The sequence below is a fragment of the Alligator mississippiensis genome, chromosome 1 (genome assembly GCF_030867095.1).
Source record: "Alligator mississippiensis isolate rAllMis1 chromosome 1, rAllMis1, whole genome shotgun sequence".
Lineage (NCBI taxonomy): Eukaryota > Metazoa > Chordata > Crocodylia > Alligatoridae > Alligator > Alligator mississippiensis.
In genome coordinates, this window is record NC_081824.1 from 469,557,259 (window position 1) to 469,582,023 (window position 24,765).

At 48.5% G+C, this 24,765-nt stretch overlaps 1 protein-coding gene across 6 annotated transcripts in view; it reads right to left on the reverse strand.

The window, feature by feature from the left end:
• Positions 1-21,350, reverse strand: part of WNT11 (Wnt family member 11) — a 36,339-nt gene extending 14,989 nt beyond the window's left edge. Inside the window, exons 1-6 of one of the 6 annotated variants that reach the window (XM_019479402.2) lie at positions 21,238-21,350; positions 16,113-16,314; positions 5,666-5,901; positions 4,440-4,553; positions 4,276-4,355; positions 2,055-2,347 (exon numbers count right to left, since the gene is read on the reverse strand). In XM_019479402.2, coding sequence (XP_019334947.2) covers positions 2,055-2,347; positions 4,276-4,355; positions 4,440-4,553; positions 5,666-5,901; positions 16,113-16,195 — 806 coding nt within the window. In that variant the 5' untranslated portion in view covers positions 16,196-16,314; positions 21,238-21,350. Of the gene's footprint in view, positions 1-2,054; positions 2,348-4,275; positions 4,554-5,665; positions 5,902-16,112; positions 16,331-16,772; positions 16,848-18,518; positions 18,811-21,237 lie in introns of those variants that run through there. The other 5 variants (XM_014601525.3, XM_014601524.3, XM_019479400.2 and 2 more) reach the window with 5 other exon arrangements.
• Between the last annotated feature and the right edge of the window lie 3,415 nt (positions 21,351-24,765).

Genomic DNA, 24,765 nt, shown 5'->3' on the forward strand with positions numbered 1-24,765 from the left:
ACGCCCCCCGACAAAACTTATTGAAAAAATGAAATGCCATACAAGATTCAAGCTGGCTCAACCAGAACATCCCATCCAGTCACATGTAAAATACCTAGTTTTAATGTGGACCCCTTTTTATTTTTTTTTAAGTGAATGTACCATAAAATGCAAAGTAAAAAGTCATTCTGAAACCAAAAACCAAAGGCTTTTGTTAAATAAAGTCAACCTTTCCTAGCAATTATTTCCAAACAAAATGTTGTCAAACTGAATATGATTTCTTGAAAAGTTTTGAGTTCATCCAAATGGGGTTTTTTCCCCACCAGAAACCTGTTGCCACAAGCCTGTTCCAGACAGCTGGACTGACTACAGATGTTGCCTGGCTCTTCTTTGTTTGCTTAGCATGATCCCACCATCGGTCTAAGGAGCAAAAGATGCCTAGCCCTCAATTTAGGATAAGCTGGTAAGCACCAGTTCCTGATGGCTTCAGGAAAGTAATCCTTCCATAGCTCTCCAGAACAGGCCAACCATTCGTGGTCATCACTTTTTGTCCCAGTTGGCCAAGTGGAAGTCGAGTTGCCCCACAATATCAGAGACTCCTGAGCTGGCCTTCCTAAGACGTGTGCCACCTATGTACCATCTCCTTCTAGTCGGCTCGATCAGGCCAGACTCCTTCTGAGAAGTATCTCGGTTCTGGAGAAAGGCGTGCTTTCCACACCCCAGAAGTGAGGTTTCATAGGATCATAGGGAAGCAGGACTGGAAGGGTCCTCAGGAAGTCCTCTAGTCCAGCCCCCTGCTCAAGCCAGGACCGTCCCTGCCTAGCCCATCCCAACCAAGTGTCCAACCCGCTCTTGAAAGCTGCCAAGGATGGAGACTCCACAACATCTCTCTCTAGCCTATTCGAACGCTTGACCTCGCTCACACTCAGAAAGTTCCTCCTAATCTCCAGCCGAAATTTCCCCGGCTGCAGGTTGAGGCCATTGCTCCTATTCCTGTCCCCCACAGCCACAAAGAAAAGCCCATCTCCATCCTCTCTGTAATCACCTTTCATGTGTTTGAAGACTGCTTGTTCGGTAGTGTCTTTTACTGGATCAATTATAACAGTGCAGGCCCCAAATTAGCCCCACTGCTGATCCCCTTCCTCTGCCTAATCTGCTACTCTTGATTTCTGCTGCCTGTCTGATCTCCTGCTCTGCTTTCTGCTTCCTGCGCTATCTGCTGCTGCGCTGCCTGTCCCCTCCCTGCTCCGCCACACGTCACATACGGAGGCTGCCTTTTGCCACAGATTGACCACTTCAGACTATATAATGGGGAGAGATATTAGGTTTGGGGGCACAAAATGCTCTGCCTCAGGTCTGTCCTAATCCCCAGATCTGCGTTTCCTTAGTCAACACCCCCTATTTCAACATATTTATGTACTGAACCAAAGCTAGCTTCCTAGCCTCGATCACTTATGTGCCTATACCATTTATTAAAAATCTTTTTTGCTACAGCAGAGCTTCGTCGAGGGCAGGTGAGAGTGAATCTAGGCAGGACTAAAGGATTTGATGATCCCACAGGTATCTTCATTCCTTACAGTCCCTCTAGCATTGCAATGATGAGATCATATAGCACAAGGTTGATGCTCACACAGTGTCCTCTCCTCTCCCCTCATGAGGCTTGTCCCAGACACTGGTCACAAGCCCCGGAGGTGTTTGGCAGCAGTCTCCAGCTTCAGGAAGGAGACGACACCTGCAAGTAGGCAGTGTAGGTGCTGCTGTGTCTTATCCCAGCCTCATGCTTCGAGAGAAGCTGACCCTGCTCTGGGAGGCAGGTGGCTCCGGTACCCTTGACATCTCTGATCTAGCTGGGACACTGCACGTTCAGCTCAGTACCTGCCACTGGCTGCTCCTGTGTGTATATTAAAGGGTGGGGGAGTCACAGGGTGTGTTACATATGTGTAGTGTGTGACACACGGACCCTCTCCAGTGGGACATGCCACTTCAGCTGGGACACTTACCCACCGTTCACATCTTTGCCATGCGGCAGTGGGAAGCGCGAGAGTACAACCAAAATCTGCCCTTTGAGTTGTTACCTGTCTTGTGTCCCGTGAGATCCCACTTTTTCATTCTTCATGCAGAAGTCAGGTGAGCTCTGCAGGTAAATCAGCTCTGTCTCTTTAACCGGCCTGATGTCGATATCCTTTGGCACCAGATACTTGCGAGTTCCCATGGGTCTGTGCACCACCTTGGTGGCCGACAAGTACTTGTTTTTGAGATCCTGAGCAATGTCCCTCAATTCTTGAAGACCCTTCCAGCAGGTCTTGATAGAACAGGAACCAGATACTCCATGGCACTTACATTTCATCTCCAGAGAGGCTTTGAGGACCTGGGAAAAAGAAGCAGTGAGTTACAAAGTGACCTCCTCTTCACTAACAACTTCCCAGGAGATGATCAAGGAGTCAGTGTCTTAAATGTAATCCTAAAGACTATAAGAACAGAAGATGTGCCATACTGGGTCAGACCACTGGTCCCTCTAGCCCAGTTTCCTGTCTCCAACAGTGACAGAAGTGGATACTAGAGGGACAGCATTGAACCAGATAGATCTAGTGTGATCCATTATCTTCCCTGGCATCTACCACTATTGGTTTAGAGATGCCAGAGGAAGCACTCCAGCCATTCAGTTCAGCAGCGACTAACAGATCTATCAATTGACATGAAATCTGTGCCTCCAGCATGCTGTCAGAGCTCAGATTTATCCAGATCCCAGGACCACGCCCTTAGGTGAGCCATAGAAAGCACTGCTATATTATGCATGAAAACATTTACTTTGCTTTAGCTGTTTGCATTATTCCCAGAATACAACAAGAGGGATCCCTGGACCCTGAACAGAGCCGTGCCCCTTGATGCCAGTCAAAAGAATTAGCCCCAAATTGGATCCAAGACATTTAGGAGTAAGCATGAAAAGAGATGTGGTACTGTGGTCAGGGCATAGGAGGCAGGGACTTCCTCGGCGGCCATGGACAAGACTTTTGGCGCTGTGTTATGACTGGCACCTGGTGCAAACAGCCGGGTCCGGGCATTTGGCAAATGGGCATGGGAACAGCAGCGAACTGCTATGGAGGTGCTCTACAGGGGCTATTCCAGCCCCGTGCCTGGAGCAGCATACTCAGGCATCCACGGAGGACAGAGAGGACCACGGCATTATATGGGCTACTCTCCTCCCCACACCTCTGAGCCCTTCGGCTCCAAGAAAGTGGAGCTGTGCACCATGCAGTGTCTGTGCAGTCTGAGTGACGCGGGCATCCAGCTCCATTCGCGCAGAGGAATGCACTGAAAGGGAACCTCAAAAAAAGCCTCTGCAGCCCCAGAGGGAGGAGGAGATTTCACCCCCTCCTTCCTGCGACTCCGTCTCCTCGCTGGCGGAGGGCTGCTCGTGCAGGCAAAGTGCCAGCGTTAATTTGGAAATGAAGTGCGTTTGAGAAGCAGAGCCAGACTCCAGGCTCTGTCCGGCACCTCCAGAATTGCTCCCATGATTAGGGAATCAGCACTACTGACCCCCACAAGCTGCTGCTCTGCCCCTTTCTCACACGGCAGGCCTGAGCATTTGTTGTGGGTGCAAAGCACTTGGCTAGTGTTAACTTGTTGCTCCACACAGTGAGGAGCATGGGGAAAGCATGGGGAAACTGAGGTAGGGCAGTGAAATGGCCCATGCTATATCACACAAGGAGTCAGCGCCAGAGTTGAAATAGGGATTTAGGACCCGGGCACCTGATGCTGTGTTTAGGCCTCCAAACCACTAAGAAACATGTATTTATGTGCCATAGCTTGCAAAGGAAGAGGAAGCAGTCCAGGCAACTGCCAAGGCCTTGAGGGTCCTGGAGTCAAGTCCATACTCTGCCACAGACTTCCTATGTGGCCTGGGGCAAGTTTCTTAGCCTCAGTTTCCTCTCTGGAACATGGGATCATAGTGTTACCCTTCCTCGTGGATATGTTGCCAGATACTGCGGTAACAGAGGCCAGGGGAGTACTTTAGTCCATGCCAGAAGGGAGACTTGAATCCAGGAGTTCCTGGTGCCCAGCCCAGGCTACATGACCACATCTCTTTCCTGGTTTTATGTACATGAGTATACACAGGCATTATTCTCCCAGAGGCTGCATTAGCATTTCGGCAACGCTTCTGCAGGCCAACAGAGTTCAGAGTGCTCTGGGAAAAAGGCCTGTGTCGGTCACTAGCTGGCAGAGACACTGAACATCACAAAGCCACCAAGCACTACAGATGATGGTACAATGACAATAACTCTCTTGGATGGTTACCTGTCTCCCTACTTCACTGTTGTGCAGATGCATCAGCTTATTGGCTTGTGATCCTGATTTTTTCATCTTCATGGGAGCATCTGAAAATTTGGACCCCATGATAAGACCATAGTTGAGGTTGTCAGCACATCCTCCCCATCGATACCCAGGTCCAGGTGTCTCACCTGGGATGGGACCACAGGAACAGCCAGGGAGGTCCCCCGTGGTGCAGGCCCTGGCAATAGTGTGGCTGATGGCAGCAGCGGAGAGGGCATATACAAATGCTGACTCCCTTGTGCCTGCAAGACAAGAACATTGCAAGTCAGCTGTCAATGCTAATGTGCCGCACTACCCAGCCCTTGCCCCTGCCCCATTCCCAGCCCCTGCTCCTGCCCTAGAAAGTGGGCCTCTATCACAGACAAAGTGGAGAAGCAAAACAGGATTGTTTTCTCCCCTATAACCAAAGAATGGGGGTGTCATAGGCACTTGGGGCTTCAGCACTATCAGCAAGTAACCCAGGCAGTTGGCTGGGTGGGCCACAGTGCAGGGATTTATCATAGGAGGTGGGTATGGGATAGAGATGAAGCCAGTCCTCACACTTATCAGCCCTATATGAGAATGGGGACATGCAGCAGTTACAACCAACTCTATTTAACTTGGTCCTGGGATAATTTGCTGCTACAGTTTAATTCACTGCTGTCCTGCTTCCCTGCCAGTGTCCATCAGTCCCCACCTCTGCACTGTCAACTCCTTGCAAGTGGTCCCCACTGGATAAATCCACCATGACTTGCATTCCCCGTCGAGTGGCGAGCTCACCAGAATTAATGTGCGGTGCAGTAATTTATCCCCAGTTTTACTGTGCAGTAAATGCGTGCTGTAGTGAGGAGGAGACACCCAACCCGCTCTCCCAACCTGAGTCTGCAGCACGCGCTGTGACAGCACTGGCCACGAGGTGGCAGGAGAGTCTGCTTGCATTGCTCAGCTAGGGGCGTGCACACATGCCCACCACATCAGTGTAACTTTCCCCAGGGTAAGTCTTCCTCTGCACTCTCCAGGGGATAACTACCTCAAAGAGGACTGGCTTCCACCAGGGCAATGCTATACATCCTGTGTCCACTTGTTTTACCATGGAGTAACGTCAAAGTAAATGCATAATGCAAATGTAAATGCATAATGCAGAGTAAATGCACTGTGTGTGCCCCCTGAGAGTGAAGCTGCAGCCGAGTACAGTGTAAGGGCCAATTTGGAGCAGGATAGAGATGTACAGTCCCCATTTGCAATGAGGTCCCCATGACCTCCTTCATTGCTTAGGGCTCTTGTTCCCACACCTACACGCACACCCCAGCTGCCCCCTGACCCTTGACCGCCTCTTAATGCCCAGCAAATCCTGGAGGGTAGCTCTGCCTTTTACCTCTCTCTAAATCCAGCAGGTAGTTAGGGGCCAGCTCAATGGAGGAGCAGTTCCAGCGCATGTCAGAGAACGTTTTGCGGCACGTCTTTATCACTTCTCGCGCCGCCTGGATGATGGTTTGCATGAGCTCTAGGTTGCTGCGGCACAGCTGCACTTGGGACATGACCAGGCCTTCCAGCTGTTTGCAATGCTGGGTCTGATTCAGGGCAAGGACCGGGGGAGTCTTGGATAACGCTCTGAGAACAAAAAAAAAACACCCACCACCACCAAAGCCATTAGAAAGTGATCCATCAGTCCAGCCTTAGTTTCTCCCTGTGATATGCCTCCCATCCACCTGCAAACAGTTTGTCTTGGACATAACATCCCCTCCCCCTTCCTGTCTATAGCAAACATTTCAATCTATTTAAAGGTTGCCAGAAGGCAGACTGAGAGAGCATGCCGATTCTTCAGGAAGGCCATCAGCTGGGAGAGGAAGACGACAGGCCTCCCCAAAGACAGAAAAATGACCCATCAGTTGCATGATAATATATAGCTGGATCTCCCAAGGCTGCAGTCTTAAGAAAGCAAGCAATGTAAGCGTTATCAGTTTTCTGCATTCAGAATCCATCTTGCACACCCCTCAAAGGATTATGCAAAATGTCAAGGCATGAATCATGGAGAAAATCCCCTGCTAGGGCTGGAAGAAAAAGCAATCGAGTTTCCATAAAAAAAAACAAAACCTTCATGCTCCGTCTTTGAATTCGAGCAAACCACTTCCCCTGTTTCACCGCCATTGCACTAACATACAGGTAGATCCAGATAAAACCCAAGGCAAAAGTCAAATGATAGCACTGGGGAGAGAGTTATTCCAAAACACCAGGGCCTGTTACCGTGAAGCAATGCAAGACCCTACCCCACACCATGGGCTCATCTATTTTGGGATTCTTCCCACACCAGCAACTGCTCAACAGTGGTGCAAGCTGTTTGTGGGATGCAGCCCCGTGGGTGAGCGATGCTTTCCCAGGTACCCACAGGCCACTGATTGGAGCCCAGAGCCAAATGTCCCTGGTGTCTTTACGATCCGGCTAGGAAGGCCGTAAGCATTACTGATTCTCCTAAAAAATGACTTTATAACTCACAGCATCAAGAACCGGTGAATGGCCCTGCTCAGATCAGCAAAGGAGCAGCCCAACAACCTGCTTCCTTCTACGGGCATTATAGGAGCTGCGTCTTAGCCTCATCCCATACCCAGCTGTGTCTGCTAGGCAAATGAACACATTTATGGGCAGGTTTTATTTACAGCGGCGGCAGCAGCGACATGCTTTGCTCTTTGCAAAGCAGAACTAGAAAGGGGCCCCAACCCTTTATCTTTTTTGCTCATCCCCACCCTTGGAGCATTCCCATCCACATCTGGATGTTACACAGCTGGACCTTCTCTCAACCACCGGCTGAACGCAGTGCTCACACCCCAACAGGGTATGGATTTCAAGGGCAATTCCCCACCCCCCTGTCCACGGCTGCATGTGTCTGTCGCTCTCCCCCTCCTCCCCACCAGCTTGTGTAGTAGAAAGCGCCATTGCTCGCTAGAGCCGAGCAAATTCTCAATGACAAACGGCCCCGGGCAGATAGAATTGGCACTTCCGGAGCCAGAAAAATGTTTGCAGACGTGGAGGGGGAAAGGGAACCCCTCTGGCTACACATGTGGCCCATGTGATTGTGTCCATTAAGTGCACATGGCCGAGGCACACTGGGAATTAGGCCAGTGAATTCCTAAGAAGAAGAAAACAGGTGACACATTTGCTCTGGAGTACAATTCTGCCCTTCCCCCCCACTTCTGCTCTTCATGCATCCAGGCCCCAAACCATTTGCAGCTAAGCAAAGAAGACTGGAGCAAACTCATCATGATGCACGCCAGCTCCTTGCTTCGATGAGCTGCCGAAGTGAGCGAGCCCCACATCTGAGAGGCTGCTGTTGAAACCATCCTGCCCCTTGGGCCCTAGAGAGTTTTGGCCTTGGAAACCAACAGGCTTCTTCCCTCAGCTATTGTAATGCAGCACAGGCTGAGAGGAGATGTCTCAGGTTAGAAAAGTCCCAGCCACTAAGGGCATAAGCAACTCCTGCAATTCCTATGCAGAAAAAAATGCATGCCCAGGGAGAGCTCTGGGTTCGGGTCTCAGCCCAGCCCAGCAAGGAGAACAGCAGAGAAGGGATGCATGGCCCAGGAATCAGGTAACTAATCTAGAAGTCATGGGCACAAATCCCTGTTTTCCCAAAAGTATCTTCGGCCAGTCATTGGCCTCTCTGGGGCACCCTTCCCCAGCTCTGAAACAGGTGAAAGATCACTGTCCTTTCATTTAAGAGTGCGGCACAGATAGACTAGATCACTAGGAGCTGAGATCCTCTGCTAATGAGGGTCAGTTAAGTCAGCATGGGGAAAGATGACATCCTGCATCGCTTGCAGCTTCTGGCTTTCAAAGGCAAGCACTAAGCAAAGCATGCTGCAGAAACCCCGGCTTGGTCTTTCCCTGCTCTTCATGACCAGGCTTTCCCCCTTGAGGTCCCCTCTTGTGCATCTGCATCTATGTGATGGTCACCGTCATGGGCTGGGCCGAGGAAGCACTCCTTGTTAGCTCCGTGTCATGCTGAGTGAGATGGGACTCGATTACTACAGGCCGACACAACTTGGTACTCAGTGGGCACATGTACACGCCACGTTTTTTTCACAGATTCATAGATGTTAGGGTCGGAAAGGACCTCAGTAAGTCATCGAGTCCGACCCCCTGTCCTGGCCTGGAAAAAGCGCTGGGGTCAGACGATCCCAGCTAGGTTCTTGTCCAGTCCTTTTGCCCTTTCATCCTGGCCTGGCAGCTGAGAAGATATTGCATCTCCTCATTGTAGGTGTCCGGATACCTGCTGAGGAGGAGCTGGCCTGTGCAAAAGCTGAAACAGGGAGAAGTGAAGCCAATGATTGCTGCTCCATAGATCAGAAAAGCAGGCCTTTGGGAGACAGCCATCTCCTCGTGGCTTAAATTCGGCAACTAGACTGGAAATCTGATCCTGAAAATCTGTTGGTACTTCTCAGGGACCCACTGAAGAGCTAGTCAGGCAAGCGGCCCATGCCAGCATGAGAATCAGGCCCCGAAAGATGGGGGCGGCTAGGGGAACAGCAAATGAATAGAGATGATGGGGCTACTCAAGTGATATTGCCCTGTTAGTTGGGCTTCGGGTAACCAAGGGTCATCCCATTACCCCTAGAGAAGCCAGATATGGAGGACTGGATTCATCTGAGGAGCACATGGGTGGGTGAGGAACAAGGATGCTCAGGCTGGGACAAGAACTGATCTGGTCTGCTGTGTGATAGGGGTGTGAAAACAGAAGAACATGAAAGGAGACTCCTGAAATATGGGCAGCGCCACAGATGCACTGAGATTATCACAGGGGCAAGGATGTGTGTGGTATCTTTTCCTGCACCAATTGTATAGGTGGGAAAGCTGTTGGACAAGCTTCTAGGCATCACATGCCCTTCCTCAGGTCTAAGTTATCCAACACCTCTCCCAATGGTACCACTAAACATCCCCGCCCCTCAGACATTTCCTGGACCATCCTGGCTACAGCAAGGCTCCAACTCTACAGCGTGGGAAGTGATCATAGGCAGGGAAGGAGCTGAATGAGCAACTACAGTGACAGCATGGAATAAAGCAAGGTGTGTGTTAGTAGAGGAAGCTGGGATGTTTCATGGCTCAAGCCAGGAGAAAGTGAGGACATTTGGAGAAAGAAAACACTGCAGCCAGGAAGACCCAGCAGAGAAAGGAGGGAAAGGTGGCTGGAAACCATCACAGCTTGGGTCAATGGTAATGGAGCAGGGAGAAGTGTTATTATGAACAGCAATATCAGAGCAAAATGTGCTGCAAAGACTCTTGCATATACTGATCGTGACTTTTATGGATGAGATCTTCTAGACTCTAGAGCAACTGTGCGGTGGATAAGAAAATGGATTCGTGGAAGGAGACTGAAGGTGAAGGATTTACAGTGACGTCAGAAAAAAGAAAGGGGGGTGCACTCTAAATTTAAGGAGAGGAATTCGGTAATTGGTGGCAATTGCTGTTTCTCGTCGAGCCAGTCATGCTCTGGGGAGCCAAGAGTGAATAAAACGCAGGATGCAGAAATGGATCTTCTGAACATCTCTCAGGCCTGAGCTTTGTGCCGGGGCTTACGAGAATTTATAATTGGAAACATCTCCGAGCGTCAGGAGGCAAATGAAGAGGGTAATGGAAATGGAAAAGAAAACTCATCTTTATTGGAGTCACTTTCAAGGAGTGAAATACAGATTTATAAATCACAGATCAGGAATGCAAGGGACCCATGAGGTCATCTAGTCGGTGCCCCTGACAATCCAGGCCTGGTCTCTCTCGGCTGTGAATTAGCTTGTGTATAGTCCTCACCTAAGTTTGATTCTTAGTAGACGACCCATCCACGCCTTCCAGAGAGAGGATACACGACAGCAGGGGTATCAAACAGACCGAAAACCATAAACCTAAGCACAAGGCAAGGCTGATGCATTCATCATCGTGACACTTGTTGACTCTTTCAATTATCTCAGACAGTTAATAAATTCATTTGAAAATATGAATGAGCTGCAGTATTTAATCCACTGGGAGGAATCAGCCTGATCCGGCAAACCCAGGCACAGCCTGCACAAGAAAGGACTGTTCAGATGTGTAAGGACTGTGAAAGCTCACATCACATATAAGGGTCTAGTTCAAATCTAGACGAACATCAGAAACCAAAAGAACTGAGTCAGTGTCTGAGAGGGTGAGAGGATCATGGGGGAGGTTGACCCCCACCAGAAACCACCCCCCTTGCCTTGAATGCTTCAAGACTGAGTCCAATGTGTCTAAAGAAAAAAAAAAGCACCTTAAAACATCACACGATCCCACCCCAAGAAAGCATTTTCCCCTTCCCCACTTGTGTGATACAACGTGAGAAGCTGTGGCTTGTCCACAGCCAAGACCATTGATTAAAATCAAACCAAAATCTTTTGCTCGGGGAAACGCTTTCCAGGGGTGACCTGGAATACAATCCTGTGATGCCTGAACACGGTTTTTTTTTTTTAAAGCATTCAAGTCAAGAGGAGTTTCTGGTGGAGTCAACCTCCCTCATGACCCTCTCAGACCCTGATGTATACACATACACACATAGATATACATACATATGTGTTTTATATCTATGTATACACACACATAATTATACATACATATATATTTTATACCTATGTATACACACACACATAGATATACATACATATGTATTTTATACCTATGTATACACACACAGATATACATACATGTGTATTTTATACCTATGTATACACACACACATAGATATACATACATATGTATTTTATACCTATGTATACACACACAGATATACATACATGTGTATTTTATACCTATGTATACACACACACATAGATATACATACATATGTATTTTATACCTATGTATACACACACAGATATACATACATATGTATTTTATACCTATGTACAAACACACATAGATATACATACATATGTATTTTATACCTATGTATACATACACACATAGATATACATACATATTATATATATATGTACACACACACATACATGTACATACAGACACACATATGTATGTATGTTTGTCTGTGTATGGAACCAATGATGTGTGTGTGTGCATATAGACACATATATGTATGTATACATACGTATATATGTTTGTCTGTGTATGGAGCCAATGATATATGTGTGTGCATATAGAAACATATATGTATGTATGTACGTATATGTATATATGTTTGTCTGTGTATGGAGCCAATGATGTATGTGTGTGTACATCTTTATGTATGTGTATACACACACGCCTGAACACACACACACGCTCCCGCACATATACATACATACATGTGTATGTGGGGGTGTGTGCGAGACCTGGAATTCAGGTAAGATCCAAAGAACAAAATCTAAGCAAAATGACATGGGAGGGAGGGAGCTCTGTGTGCAGCAAACTGTCATGGTGAGAGAATATTTTGCACTGGACGACCTTTAAAAAAAAATGTCATGCAAAGAAACCCAAATGCACAGATTTTGCTCATATCAGGGCCTGATAGGATCACTGCAATCATCTGGTCTGACCTCCTGCCTACCACAGGCCAAAGAACCTCACCCAATAATTTAATCGAGCCCATCATTTGCGTGCAAGTGAGACCCGCTCTTTCAGAACAATATCCAACCTTGACTTCAGGACTGGAAGTGGTGAGAAATGAGCCACCTCTCTTTGTAAGTTGTTCCAGTGGTTGAATTAGCTCCAAAGCCTTTTCAAACAGAAAAGGGGAGTTTGTGCAGTAAAACTAAAATAAAGTTGGGTGGGGATGGGGGCCCTTGAAAGTAAACCATTAAAAAAAACAAAACAACCAGGCTTGCTTTCAGATACAGAGCCAAATTCGCCACTGGCCTGAATGGGCTGGAGTCCACGCACTGCGGGTCCAAGTTCCCAGTGAAGTCGGTGCCAGCGGTGAGTTGGCTCACCTACTTAGAGACAGGCCAGAGCGCTCATGTAGCTTTGTCAAAGTCAGTTTAGCTGCCAGGGGGCAAAAGGAGAAGAGCAAGCTTCAAAGCAGAAGCCCGATCCTTTCCTTTGCAACTCGCCTACTGGTCCTCCTTTCTCTCGCCCACGGTAGTTCTCCCCCCAGAGCAAAGGGAAAACTGGGTCTGTGCACAGGTGGGACAAAGCCATCTCTCAGAAGAGACATTTTGAGCCATCGATAAATGGAATAAGCCCGCCCGTCTGCTGCCAACACATCCTGGAAACCAACGGGGGCGGTTTGCAGCTGACTTGGACAGGGGCAGGATTTGATCCTGGGGGTTTTGAAGGAGTTGGAGGGACAGCAGGATGAGACCCGAAGGAACGAGATGTTAAATATGTCACAAGATCTGAGATGCTCCAGTGAGAAGAGCTGGAGGACAGATCCTCCTAAGAGAAAGCGCGGGAGGTTGCAATGCGGACAAACCTGCAGGGACCAGAACGGACCTCCTGGTCCTCGAATTCAGGCCTCTGATGTTGCAACGAGACACAGCTCTGACTCCTGTCACGGTCCATCTTAAAGATAGGTAGGTGTTTTGCCCCATACCCTTACTCCACAAACTGTTTACCTGGGCCTGAGTCTACCGTCCTTCTCGCAAGCTTTGATTTCTATGGGAGTTTCCCCTGCAACTCCCCACTCCCCCACAAAAGCTACTGTGGGGGTCTACAGATCACTTGTTCTTTCCCGGCACGCAGTATGAAGCTTAGGCAACACTTAATTCCCACCCAAGAGTAAATGTTACCCTTAGGAAAGGCAAGTGATGTTTTCCTACTCTTTGTCGCAGATCCTGGGCACTTCCATAGGTCTGGGAGCACCCAGGGTGTTATGTCTGAGAAACAGCAGCTCTCGTTTTTTCCTCCTAATCACCAAGCAATAGCTTGATTCCCTGCTTAGCTGTCAAATAGGCACCCTCTAGCCAATTCTCACACCCCCTTGCAAAGCATGCCCATAAGCTGTGCAGAACGGGACCTGTTTGCACGCATGGGGTGCCAGGACACCCTTAGGGTACCAGATGGCAAAACCAGCAGCTGCTGTGATGGGACCGGGATGGTGCCCACAGCATCTCTCATTTCTGGGGGGAGAAAAAAAAACCCCTCTCTCTCCAAAGAGCTCACATGAAATTGCAAATTCATAACCTCAGCCTCTCCCCGCGGGTGTGTAACCCCTGCGGAGATGAGGAGTCCCTGCCAGAGGTAAAGCCCCAGTCCTGTAAAGACTCAGGCGTGAAGCGGATTTCCGTGCAATGCAGTTTCTCACGTGACAAACTGCTCACAAGATCTGGGCCTCCAGACATCCTGAGCCTGGAGAAAATTGCTCCGCATAGGTGCGACTGGCTAAAGCCCGAGGGCGAATCACCCCACTGCCCCGTCCTGTTCTCGTGCTTGCACCTCGTGCTTCGGGAATGGAAAGGGGAGAGCAAAGTAACAGAGATGTCCTCAACAGCGACTGCACTGAAAGGGCACCATTCGCTTTCTCTTCTTTGGTCCCGTCTACCAGCAAAACGCACAATCAACACCCAAATTGCCAAGCCAGCTCCACTGCCCACGTCTGGCACTCGCAAACACGCTCCTTCCTGCTTTCTCCACCCCCAAGGTGCCTTTCCCCTCCCTGCACATCTGCAAAGGCGCCTCATCCTCCTTCAAAGCCTTCCTCAAAACTCTCCTTTGCCAGGACACCATCAAAAACTTTGACAACCCTTTGGTTCGTGGTGTGCTATGACCCCTGCCGGTTACTGATGTGATGAACATCGTCTCATTGTTCCCTGGTGCTCTCCTGTCTGCATCCATCTGTTGCCTCTTGTCTTATACCCCGGCTGGAAGCTCTCTGGGGCAGGGAGGATCATTTTGTTCGGCCTTTGTGCAAGACCCAGCACTATGGGGTCCTCAGCTGTGACTTGATCTTGCTACAGGAATAGTAATAAGAAGCAGCAGCAATCAATGTAATGTAGGGGGTCCACCCTGCAATCCCAATTCAGGCAAAGATCAGACTGGGAATTTTACCCCAGTGACTTATAGAAACAGTCCCTTCAGCCAAATACCATGTTCTCAATAAGGGGGGGTGTAAATCAGGAGTAACTCCACCGAGCTTGCTGGTGTAACTGAGAAACGCTCGGCCCAGAGCTGCAGAGAGGAGGAAAGGAAAAAAAGAGAGAGCGCGGAGAAACTAAACTTGAATGAAAAAAAAAAAAAATCGTTCTTTATCCCATCCTAGCTGGCAGCCTTCCAGGTATGAAAAGTGCCCTTGTACCGTGAGTGCAGCTATCTACCCGGTTTTAAGCAGGTGTGACTGGAGCCCAGCGGTGCATCTGGATGTAGTTCATACTTCAAATGCCACTTTAATCTGAACTTTCATCTGCCACACTCCTTTTCAGATAGGAGGCACGCTTGGTGGGGGGAAAAGCCATTCCTTCCCTTGCTCTTGCCTCCCTCCCCCCCTTGGCATCAAGTAAAAGTTTAACCACTTCAGGGCTTCAGGCTTTTCTTCCCCCAGCAGAGGTATTTCAAAGCCCTTTTGCCTTCAGTCCTTTCAGCAGGTCTTGCTATAGCGCTGCTGTAGTGCGTGGATGGATGGTCTTTCCGAGAGCTCATTCCTGGCACTAATTGAAAGGCCATTTCTTAGGCAACCTTTGCAATAGCATCAAAGCGAAGGGTGCAGCCCAACACCCCCCGTTTCACTGCTTTAAACTGAATCAGGGCTGGAGTAAGCAGAGAGCTCGGGTCCACTGAATGGGTTTAAAAATGTCACTTCAATATTAACATGCATTGCTGCACCCCCAAATTATTATATATTGTTTTTTTTACAATAATGCCTGAAGAGGCTTGGGAATCCACACCGGTGGGTGATATAAATACACACAGCAAGAGACAGCCTCTAACCAGAAGAGTTTACTGTCTCGATAGACAAGACAAAGGGACGGGTGACAAGGGGGTTATTCCATCGTTGTCCAGGTTGGACGCAGAGATGCGGCGACTTGCTCTCAGCCCCAGAGGGAGGAAAATGCAACCAGACCTTCCCCGTCCAAATCCAGTGCCCAACCACGAGATGCCCCACCTCAAAAAGCTTGCTTTCCAAACACATTTTGCTGCTTGACAACAATCACGTTGTGCTTTATTTTTGCCAGGGCTTCTACAAAAAAAAAAAAAAAAAAAGGAGGGGGGGGGCATTTGGGACTAACTTGCAAGATTTACTCTCAGCCACATGCAAACAACAGCTCCTTCCCAACCCCAGAAAAGGATGAAACCAGCTGGGTGATCTAGAGGCCTGCTTGTTTGTTTTGCGATAATCAACTAATTGCTTGCTTGCTTAGGCAGCGGAATAGGGCAGTGATCTTAGGCTGTGTGTTTGCAAACCGTGCGGGGCTGCTACAAGGGGAGAAACCTAATCCTGACTTTACAGCGGGGCTCTCCCCTCCAAAACCGAAGGGGCAAAGGGCTCACAAAAAAACATGCCCTCTGTCAAGCATCCCCTGCGGTTGAAGACTGGCAGCGTTATCTTAACCTAGGGCTTCCAGCTTGTGCTCCACAAATCTGTGTCCTTTCCCCCAGCGTGGAAGAAGCGGGTAGTAAAAGCTGGATGACATGGCTAGAGTTTGGGACCAGTTCTTCCTCCCCTGTAAACCAAGGACCCAAAGAAGGTGCCTTTTGGAAAGAAAGCATGTACACATTGTTAAACCGATCCCTTGAATCAGCGGGAGCTTGGGTAGCCAAAGGAATGCAGGATGGGTCTTCTAAAGCCATCGCGACGCGTCCCAAGTCATTAGCGCAGTGCTTGAAACTATAGGACGCTGTCGCGCGGCAGCAAGAATGCGTCAATGCAAATAGAGAAGGAAAAAAAGAGCAATACTTACAGCCATTTTATTCCATGGCAAATCCCCGGCTGGAAAATGAGAGACAGAAAAGCTGCTAACAAAAACCGTCGGCTCGGCTTCATCTTTCCAGAGTCACCTCTTCCAGGAGGAAATCAACTCTTAAAAAAAAAATTAAAAAAAAGAGATCTTCCCAATCTTTCCCCAAAACGGGTTTCCTTCCCTTTCAGACGGCGCTCCTTTCCTGGGGGCACAAGAACCTAAAGTCAGGGAGAAAGTACAAGGTAGCGTTCGCGCCCAAGCCGCGTGAATCCTCCCGAAAGAGCAATCCGCTGTCCAAATTGCCCAAGGAGCGGTTTATGTATCATAAAAAAAGGTCAGATCCCCCCTCCCAAACTCTTGATACCTTTATAGTCAACAGACAGACAAACCGTATGGCTTGAATTAGGGCTTGAGTTATGGTCTGATTGTGTATTTCCATTTAACCCTGCATATGGCAGGACTTCATTCCCCGTTGCAATTTTACTACCCCTCCCTTTCTCCCCCCCCCCCCTGCAAGTTTTGTATATCTGGGGGAAAAAAGGCAAATCTTAGATCCGTCTTCGGTTTTGTAGAAGCCAAAATCTTCCATGAACCCTCTTTTTTTTTTGTTTAAAGATTAAAAACCCCCACCCCCCTTCAGAAAAGACGAATGACACGCACATTTACGGACTAATGGAGGTGCCCTTGCCCTGCAGATGAGGCTGCCTGGCTCATCTCTTGCAACAAGTGTGTTTTGTTCCTTCCCTTCTGCTTTCATTCTCACCCCATTAACTTTGCTTCTTGCTCCTTTCCAAATACACCAACACCTGGAGCTCAAGGAAGAGGCCGTAATGCCGAGTAAACACACTGTCAAAACTCCTGTCCCGGGCAGCAGCCAGCAGGAGACAAAAGACCTCAAGAATCCTCCTTTTGGGAGTTTTTTTCCAGCACCCAAGGGACAGGACTCCTCAAGTCTCCCATGATTTCCCCTAACCTCAAAGAGGAGCTAGCCCTGCCCGCTGTGTCCTTCCAAGAAAATGAATGGAAACCTCTTCGCTCACTCTTAAGACATCCCCAAGGACCTTTCCTTTCCTCGTTCACTTCCAGCAATTCACATGATACGGCCGGATTCTGCCCCTGGTTAAACCCGACGGGCGAGATTTCAAGAGCACCTAGCGAGTCTGCGTCTAAAGTCAGCTTCAACTGAAAATGCAGAGAAGGGCCCCTATATTCTGCGATCGCCAAGTACCATTCAAAAACCCAGCCTGGATTAAAGGGGTCTCAAATACGAGACCCCCAAACGGAAGCACCCACAGTCCCCAGGCACTCCTGAAAACTCGGCTGATGCCTTGCACTTGACTCACAAGAAAGCTCTGGCTCTTAAGGGGTCGAATAGGTGCCCATGCCTGAAACCCTCCTCCAGGCTTCACTATTTTTAATACCCCGCGGGAGCTGTTTGATGGACCTGTTCCCCCGGCATGCTTTCTGCCATCTGCCGGGCACTTCACTTCTCCACGCAGACTGTGTGCCCTTGCTCTGTGAAGCCAGCGCCTGCAGCAGGGTCGCTGCTCTTTTACCCCCAGGAGATCCCTGCTGCCCTGAAGCCAGAGGCAAAAAACCTCTCACCATTTCACCCTATATTTTTCATCGTCCCTCTTATTTTGCCTTGCTGCCTCTTGCAGCAAGGCATCCCAGCCCCACCACTTTGCATCTGCACATGGAGATATTTCTGTGGCTTTTATCTTTAAAAAAAACCAACAAGGGCACACTTGAAACCTTCAACCTTTAATGCTGTCCATGCACTCTCCTGGCAGGGGGCTATTTTAGACCCCTTATCTATCTCCCATGAAGGCATTTAACACAGACTTTAGAGTCAACTTTCCTTGCAGACCAGAGACATGTTCACAGCTAAAACTCTCCCCAGTTCTTGTTGCAAACTGTACAGCTCTTCGGAAGGGGGAAATCTAGGGCTGTTTTAAAAAGTTTCCTTTCAAAGGGACAAGGGCTGGTTGGGAGTGGAGTTGGGGACACCTCCATGATCCTGATCCTTTCCACAGACTAGCTCCAAAACAGCTTATACTTATAAGTCACCCCCAAAAAATTCATAAGGGAGGGAGGGAGGGAGTCACTCGAGCAGACGTGCCGTTTGCCAGGGTGAAGGGCTCTGGGGTCACAGTTCAAGCCAGCAGCAAGTGGCTGGTGTCCCTTATAAACCAGATCCAATTGATCCTACAAGTCCTGCGTTGTTTAAGAGCAGATTTCTGTAGGCAATCTGCTACACAAATCCCTCTCCACAGGAGGAAAAAAACCCCAACCTGGGATCTGATCACTGTTTTGACTCCTAAACAGGCTTCAGAGGAAAAACCCAGTCTCTTCCTTGGCCAACCCTCCCGTCACAGCTTCCCAGAAAGAGGAAAAGAAAAGCACCTTATTCAGCGCTGTCCTACAGATCGCTCCATTAACTCCAGCCAGTGACTTGAGGGAGATCCCTGCAGTGAGAGGGGTAATGGCTTATGCAGCCCACACACCCACTGCCGCACGCCCCGAGACAGGCGAGGAGTTCAGAGCAAGGCTGGAGAGCCCTGCAGCCGGGGGCAGGGGGCTTGGCTGCCTGCCTCCCTCTGCACTTCCAGTCCTCCATTTACTGCCCCATTCAAACAGGGGGAGTCAAGCACGGCCCCTCCCCTGCATCCAGGCTTTTGCATCCTTAAACTTCTCCCGGGCTCTCACTCCCACATCCACAGACTCTGGATCTCTCTCTCATCTCTCTGGCAGGCTCCATGCCCTGCACCTGAACCCATCCCTCCTTTGCATCACCCCCCAAGACCCCATCCGTCCCTTGCATCGCCCCCAAGACCCCATCCCTCCCTTGAAGTGCCCCTCAAGACACTATCCCTCCCTTGAAGTGCCCCCCACCAGACCCCAATCCACCAGGATCCAAGGTGGACTGGCATCACTTTCAGCTCTGCCCTAGCTGGCACTTGCGGGGGTTTCTACAGCTCTGAGGCTGCTGGCGGAGACTTTTCTTCAGCCTTTGAAGAAAAGCAAGCAAGGCTCTTAGGGTAGATGTGATCTCTTGTATTAAACCAAATGAGTTGGAACAAAGTTCTTTGCATCTTCGGCCACAACAGAGATCACATCCACCCCAAAACCTTGCCTGCCTACATCCTTAAACCAACACAACCAAAAACACTGCAACAAGGGGGAGTGGGGGGGGGGGGGAGCAGCAACTTTGCAATCATCCACCCCAAAACCTTGCCTGCCTATATCCTTAAACCAACACAGCCAAAAAGCCTGCAAGGGGCAGGGGGAGCAGTAACTTTGCAATCATCCACCCCCAAACTTTGCCTGCCTAGATCCTTAAACCAACACAACAGAAAGGCTTGCAAGCGGGGGCAGGGAAGCAGCAATTTTGCAATCATCCACCCAAAAAAACCTTGCCTGTCTATATCCTTAAAGTCTAATAAGGCTTGAACTAACACAGCCAAAACCCCTGCACCAGAGGGGAAAGCAGCAACTTTCCAATCATCCACCCTCCCAAAACCTTGCCTGCCTCTATCTTTAGACCCACACAACCAAAAACCCTGCAAAGCGGAGAAAGCAGCAACTTTGCAATCATCCACCCCCCAAAACCTTGCCTGCCTATATCCTTAGAGTCCAAGGCTTGAACAAACACAGCCAAACACCCTGCAAAGGGGGGAAAGCAGCAACTTTGCAATCATCCACCCCCCCAAAACCTTGCCTGCCTATATCCTTAGAGTCTAATAAGGCTTGAACTAACACAGCCCAAAACTCTGCACCAGGGAGAAAGCAGCAATTTTGCAATCATCCACCCAAAAAACCTTGCCTGCTTATATCCTTAGAGTCTAAGAAGGCTTGAACTAACATAGCCAAAACCCCTGCAAAGGAGGGGAAGCAACAACTTTGCAATCATCCACCCCCCAAAAACCTTGCCTGCTTATATCCTTAGAGTCTAAGAAGGCTTGAACTAACACAGCCAAAACCCCTGCAAAGGGGGGGAAGCAACAACTTTGCAATCATCCACCCCCCAAAAACCTTGCCTGCTTATATCCTTAGAGTCTAAGAAGGCTTGAACTAACACAGCCAAAACCCCTGCAAAGGGGGGGAAGCAACAACTTTGCAATCATCCACCCCCCAAAAACCTTGCCTGCTTATATCCTTAGAGTCTAAGGCTTGAACTAACACAGCCAAAACCCCTGCAAAGGGGGGGAAGCAGCAACTTTGCAATCATCCACCCCCCAAAAACCTTGCCTGCTTATATCCTTAGAGTCTAAGAAGGCTTGAACTAACACAGCCAAAACCCCTGCAAAGGGGGGGAAGCAACAACTTTGCAATCATCCACCCCCCAAAAACCTTGCCTGCTTATATCCTTAGAGTCTAAGGCTTGAACTAACACAGCCAAAACCCCTGCAAAGGGGGGAAGCAGCAACTTTGCAATCATCCACCCCGCAAAAACCTTGCCTGCCTATACCTTAGAGTCTAAGAAGGCTTGAACTAACACAGCTCAAACCCTTGCAAAGGGGGGGGGAAGCAGCAACTTTGCAATCATCCACCCCCCAAAAACCTTGCCTGCTTATATCCTTAGAGTCTAAGGCTTGAATTAACACAGCCAAAACCCCTGCAAAGGGGGGAAGCAACAACTTTGCAATCATCCACCCCCCAAAAACCTTGCCTGCTTATATCCTTAGAGTCTAAGGCTTGAACTAACACAGCCAAAACGCCTGCAAAGGGGGGGAAGCAGCAACTTTGCAATCATCCACCCCCCAAAACCTTGCCTGCCTCTATCTTTAGACCCACACAACCAAAAACCCTGCAAAGGGGGGGAAGCAGCAACTTTGCAATCATCCACCCCGCAAAAACCTTGCCTGCCTATACCTTAGAGTCTAAGAAGGCTTGAACTAACACAGCTCAAACCCTTGCAAAGGGGGGGGGAAAGCAGCAACTTTGCAATTATCCACCCCCAAAAAACCTTGCCTGCTTATATCCTTAGAGTCTAATAAGGCTTGATCTAACACAGCCAAACACCCTGCAAAGGGGGGAAGCAGCAACTTTGCAGTCACTGCCGAGACCCCCAGCCGCTGGAGCCGGTGGTCCCCGCCACGCTCTGCCTGCCCGCGCCCCTTACCTTGGCAGCGCGGCCGGCGCGGAGCTCCTCGTCCGCCTGCGCCGGCTCCGCGAGCGGGACCTGCTTATATGAGGTCCCGGCGGCTTTGATGTGTGCAGTGATGTCAGCCGGCATTAGCATAACAAAGCCCTGCGGACCGACGGCTGCGAGCGGGACAAATGCCTGTGCTCCCCTCCATGCACCCTCCCTCCTCTCCCCCCTCTTGCTCCGGCCAGCACACATCCAGCCCAGGGGCAGGTCGTTTCAGGGGTGCTGGGACCTTGGCAGAGCTCTCCCTGCCCCCCCTATCCCCTGGGCAAGGCAAATCAGACCCACATATTTGCAGATCCCACCCCCCTGCTTGTAATAAATCCCTCTATACAAGGACTAGCTATGGGATGGAGAGAGAGAATGAGCAAACCCGGCTAAACCTCAGCTCCGAAAGGATGAGCCTCGCAGTTGCGAGCTGGAATTCGTCCTGATCTTTCGGACGGCGGCGTTTCCAAAAGCTTGATTTTTCTCTGCACCTCGTGCAGTTTAGCACAGAAAAAGCCTTGGCGTAATTGCCGATACATTGGTGTAATAATCAACAGCCAGCCCCGCGCCTGAAGAGCCATCGAAAACACCAAGCGTGTTTTCACTTAACTTGTCACATCTAGATACTCTCTCAACGATTAAAAGTTCATTTCCCTAAGGAAAGATTGGGCGTGCGGAGCTTTTTGCTTCTGCTGGTTGTATTTTTTTATGTGTTTGCGCTCATTTTCTCTTCCCTTCGCGGTCCTCTATGTGTTTCAATGCCACCTCGATGGAGAAAACACTGTTTAACGGGCCCACGCATCTATTTACTTTAATGCCACCTAGAAGGAGAAAAGGCATGGGATATTTTAGTAGCAGGCTTTTTCATTAGTCCTTTGTGCCTTCCAAACGTCTTGTCTTTGAGGATCTCCTTTTCTACGAACATCTGGCGATAAGTCTATGCTATACTTGCACGATATTATTCAAATGACAAGTTAATGATTAGCAAAAATAGGCAGTTAATATTTTAACCGGAAACCTTACATGTTGCCTTTGCAAAGGGTGGCTATTACGGTACTTACTGTGCTCCACGGGTGGCCGCCTGAATAAATCTCAACAATATTGTTCATTTGGTTGCTCCGAACAAGTCTGTCAAACTGGCTTTCCTGCTCTTCTGCTAATGTTAAGAATCTGCAATTTGACAGCTGCAATACGAAAATCAAGTATATCCCTGTTTTAGTGAAATGCACCATCAGCCTTTGGTTTCCACCAGGCTCGGTTTAGTTGAGCTGCCTTTAATCAATGGGAAGTTCCTTTCTGACTTCTCATTTCTTCCTTTCATGCCAATCTCAGTGGTTAGGGATTTAGGATGATTGCATGCCTCAAAAGGAGCTCAGCTGACTATTGAACATGACAAATCTGGATTTAAGAGCCCTTGTGTCTGTCATGAATACAGAATAAATTAGTACAAAGGGCTTTAAGCTGCTATAATAACCAGGCCGTTTTGCTGTCAGCTTCACAGTCGGATTGGGGAGGGTAAATGAGAAGGGGTAGGAACGGTGAACAATGAATGGACTAAAACTTTAAAATCTAAAGTACATTTGTTAAGAATATCCTAGAGGTTTACTTTGGAAACAGCAATTGTATATAATCACGCTTTTATCAAGCATACCACATCATTGCTATTTGGGGGGCTATTTACAGTATAAAACCCCCTGAATCTGAGACCCAATATATCAAGAGTAGCCGTATTATTCATTTAAAAGGAAATTCTGTAACCAACTTTCCCCAGAACGTCTCATTTTGCTTGTTCACACCTTACATGAAGGCGAGCTCTTGGACTGACTGAGGCTCCCAAGGTGTTTCTAACCTCTTTGCAGTCTGGCGTCCTCCAAAAACGCTTGGCTCTCCAGACCTAATTATCATCAGATTTTTTTTCCTGAGAGGTCTCCATAAAAGGAACGGAGGGCAGGTCTTTATTGGAGACGCTAGCTGGGATATCTGCCTAGCTTACTGTGTGGACAGACTTATTGGAGAATACGTGACTTTTTCCAGTTTTAATTTGTGACAAAACCCATTATTATTATTACTATTTCTGATATCGCTGTGCAAAAAGATAAGTCCCCGTCCCAGAAAATTTCCAATCTAAGTATCAGAGAAGAGGCTATAGATAGATGAGGGGGGCGCAAAGAAACAAAGAGACAGCCCTGGTCAGTGTGACAGGCAATGATCTCGGCACACAGCAGCGTTACCGTGCTCAAGTTTTTTTGTAGGTGTTGTGTTCAACGAGATGTTTGAGAAGGGATTACATCTGTATTTGTTTTTTGGGAGTGCAAGGGAGAGAAGGATGGGAGAAGAATGGATGTGCTTGTTTGAAAATCTAATAAGTAGGTGATAGAGACTGATGACATAGGCTGATCAGAGGCAAAACGCAATGCTTCACATTGCTGAAGGAAAACCAGTTGATAGGACGAGACTAGGAGACTATAGAAGGTGTGCATTCATAAAGGGTGCTAGGAAAATCATACATTCACACCTCACTTTAATCTGGAATAAACTCCCTGGGTCGACAGCCCCATGAGTCCCAATTCTGCAAAACATTTAAGAAGTCTAATTCCCACCCAACTCTGTAAGACTCAAGCTTGTGCTTCAGTGTTTTGCTGGATCAGGCTCATAATTACCCAAATATGGAAGTTTTTGGTATCATGCTACTCTCAGGTAAGTCTGAACTTGGTTTGGGCTAGGCTGGTTGCAATGAAATAGCATGGATGCTCCTCAGATGAAGAGGCAGTTGGCAGTTTACCTATAAATGTGTGGTTTGATTAATGTTTTCAAGCTGGACCAGTGGTTTAAACGTAGCCTGGCAGAACTGGGGTTATCATGAGGAACTGTGACCCTTTCTGGAACCAGTGAGACTATGAACAGGTAACAATAATATTTAAATCTGGGAAGGAAATTTGATTCAACATTTTTCATACTTTTTTTCCACCCCCTACAAAAGGATGCCTAGGACCTTAGTGAGAGTCACAATAAATCAGTGGAAGTAGGATTTTTAAAAAGAGTGACAGGGAGTCATTCTCCAACTCGTATTGAAAGGCAATGAAAGTCAAACACCTAATGCTGTTGAGTTCTTTGGAAAAATCGCAGGCTGCAATTCGATGATGTAACTGGAGCACATTTATGTCGTACTGGAAACGATATTCTCTGGATTAAAACCATCTATGGTTTACCAAATAGTCGTGATCCCCATCTTGCTGTACAGAGCTAAGATACAGACAACGAACAGGAGACATCTAACGTTGTTGGAGAAGTACCATCAATGATGCCTGTGGAAGATCCTCCGAATCCAGTGGGAAGACAGACGCACCAACGTTAGCGTCCTCCCCACGAGTATTTGGCAATGATCATCCAACATCAACTTCATTGGGTTGGCCATGTCATCCAGATGTCCAACTCCAGACTCCCAAAGCAAGTTTTATTCTCCCAGCTCAGCCAAGGTGTATGTTGAAGAGAAGGAAAGAGCAAGCGATTCGG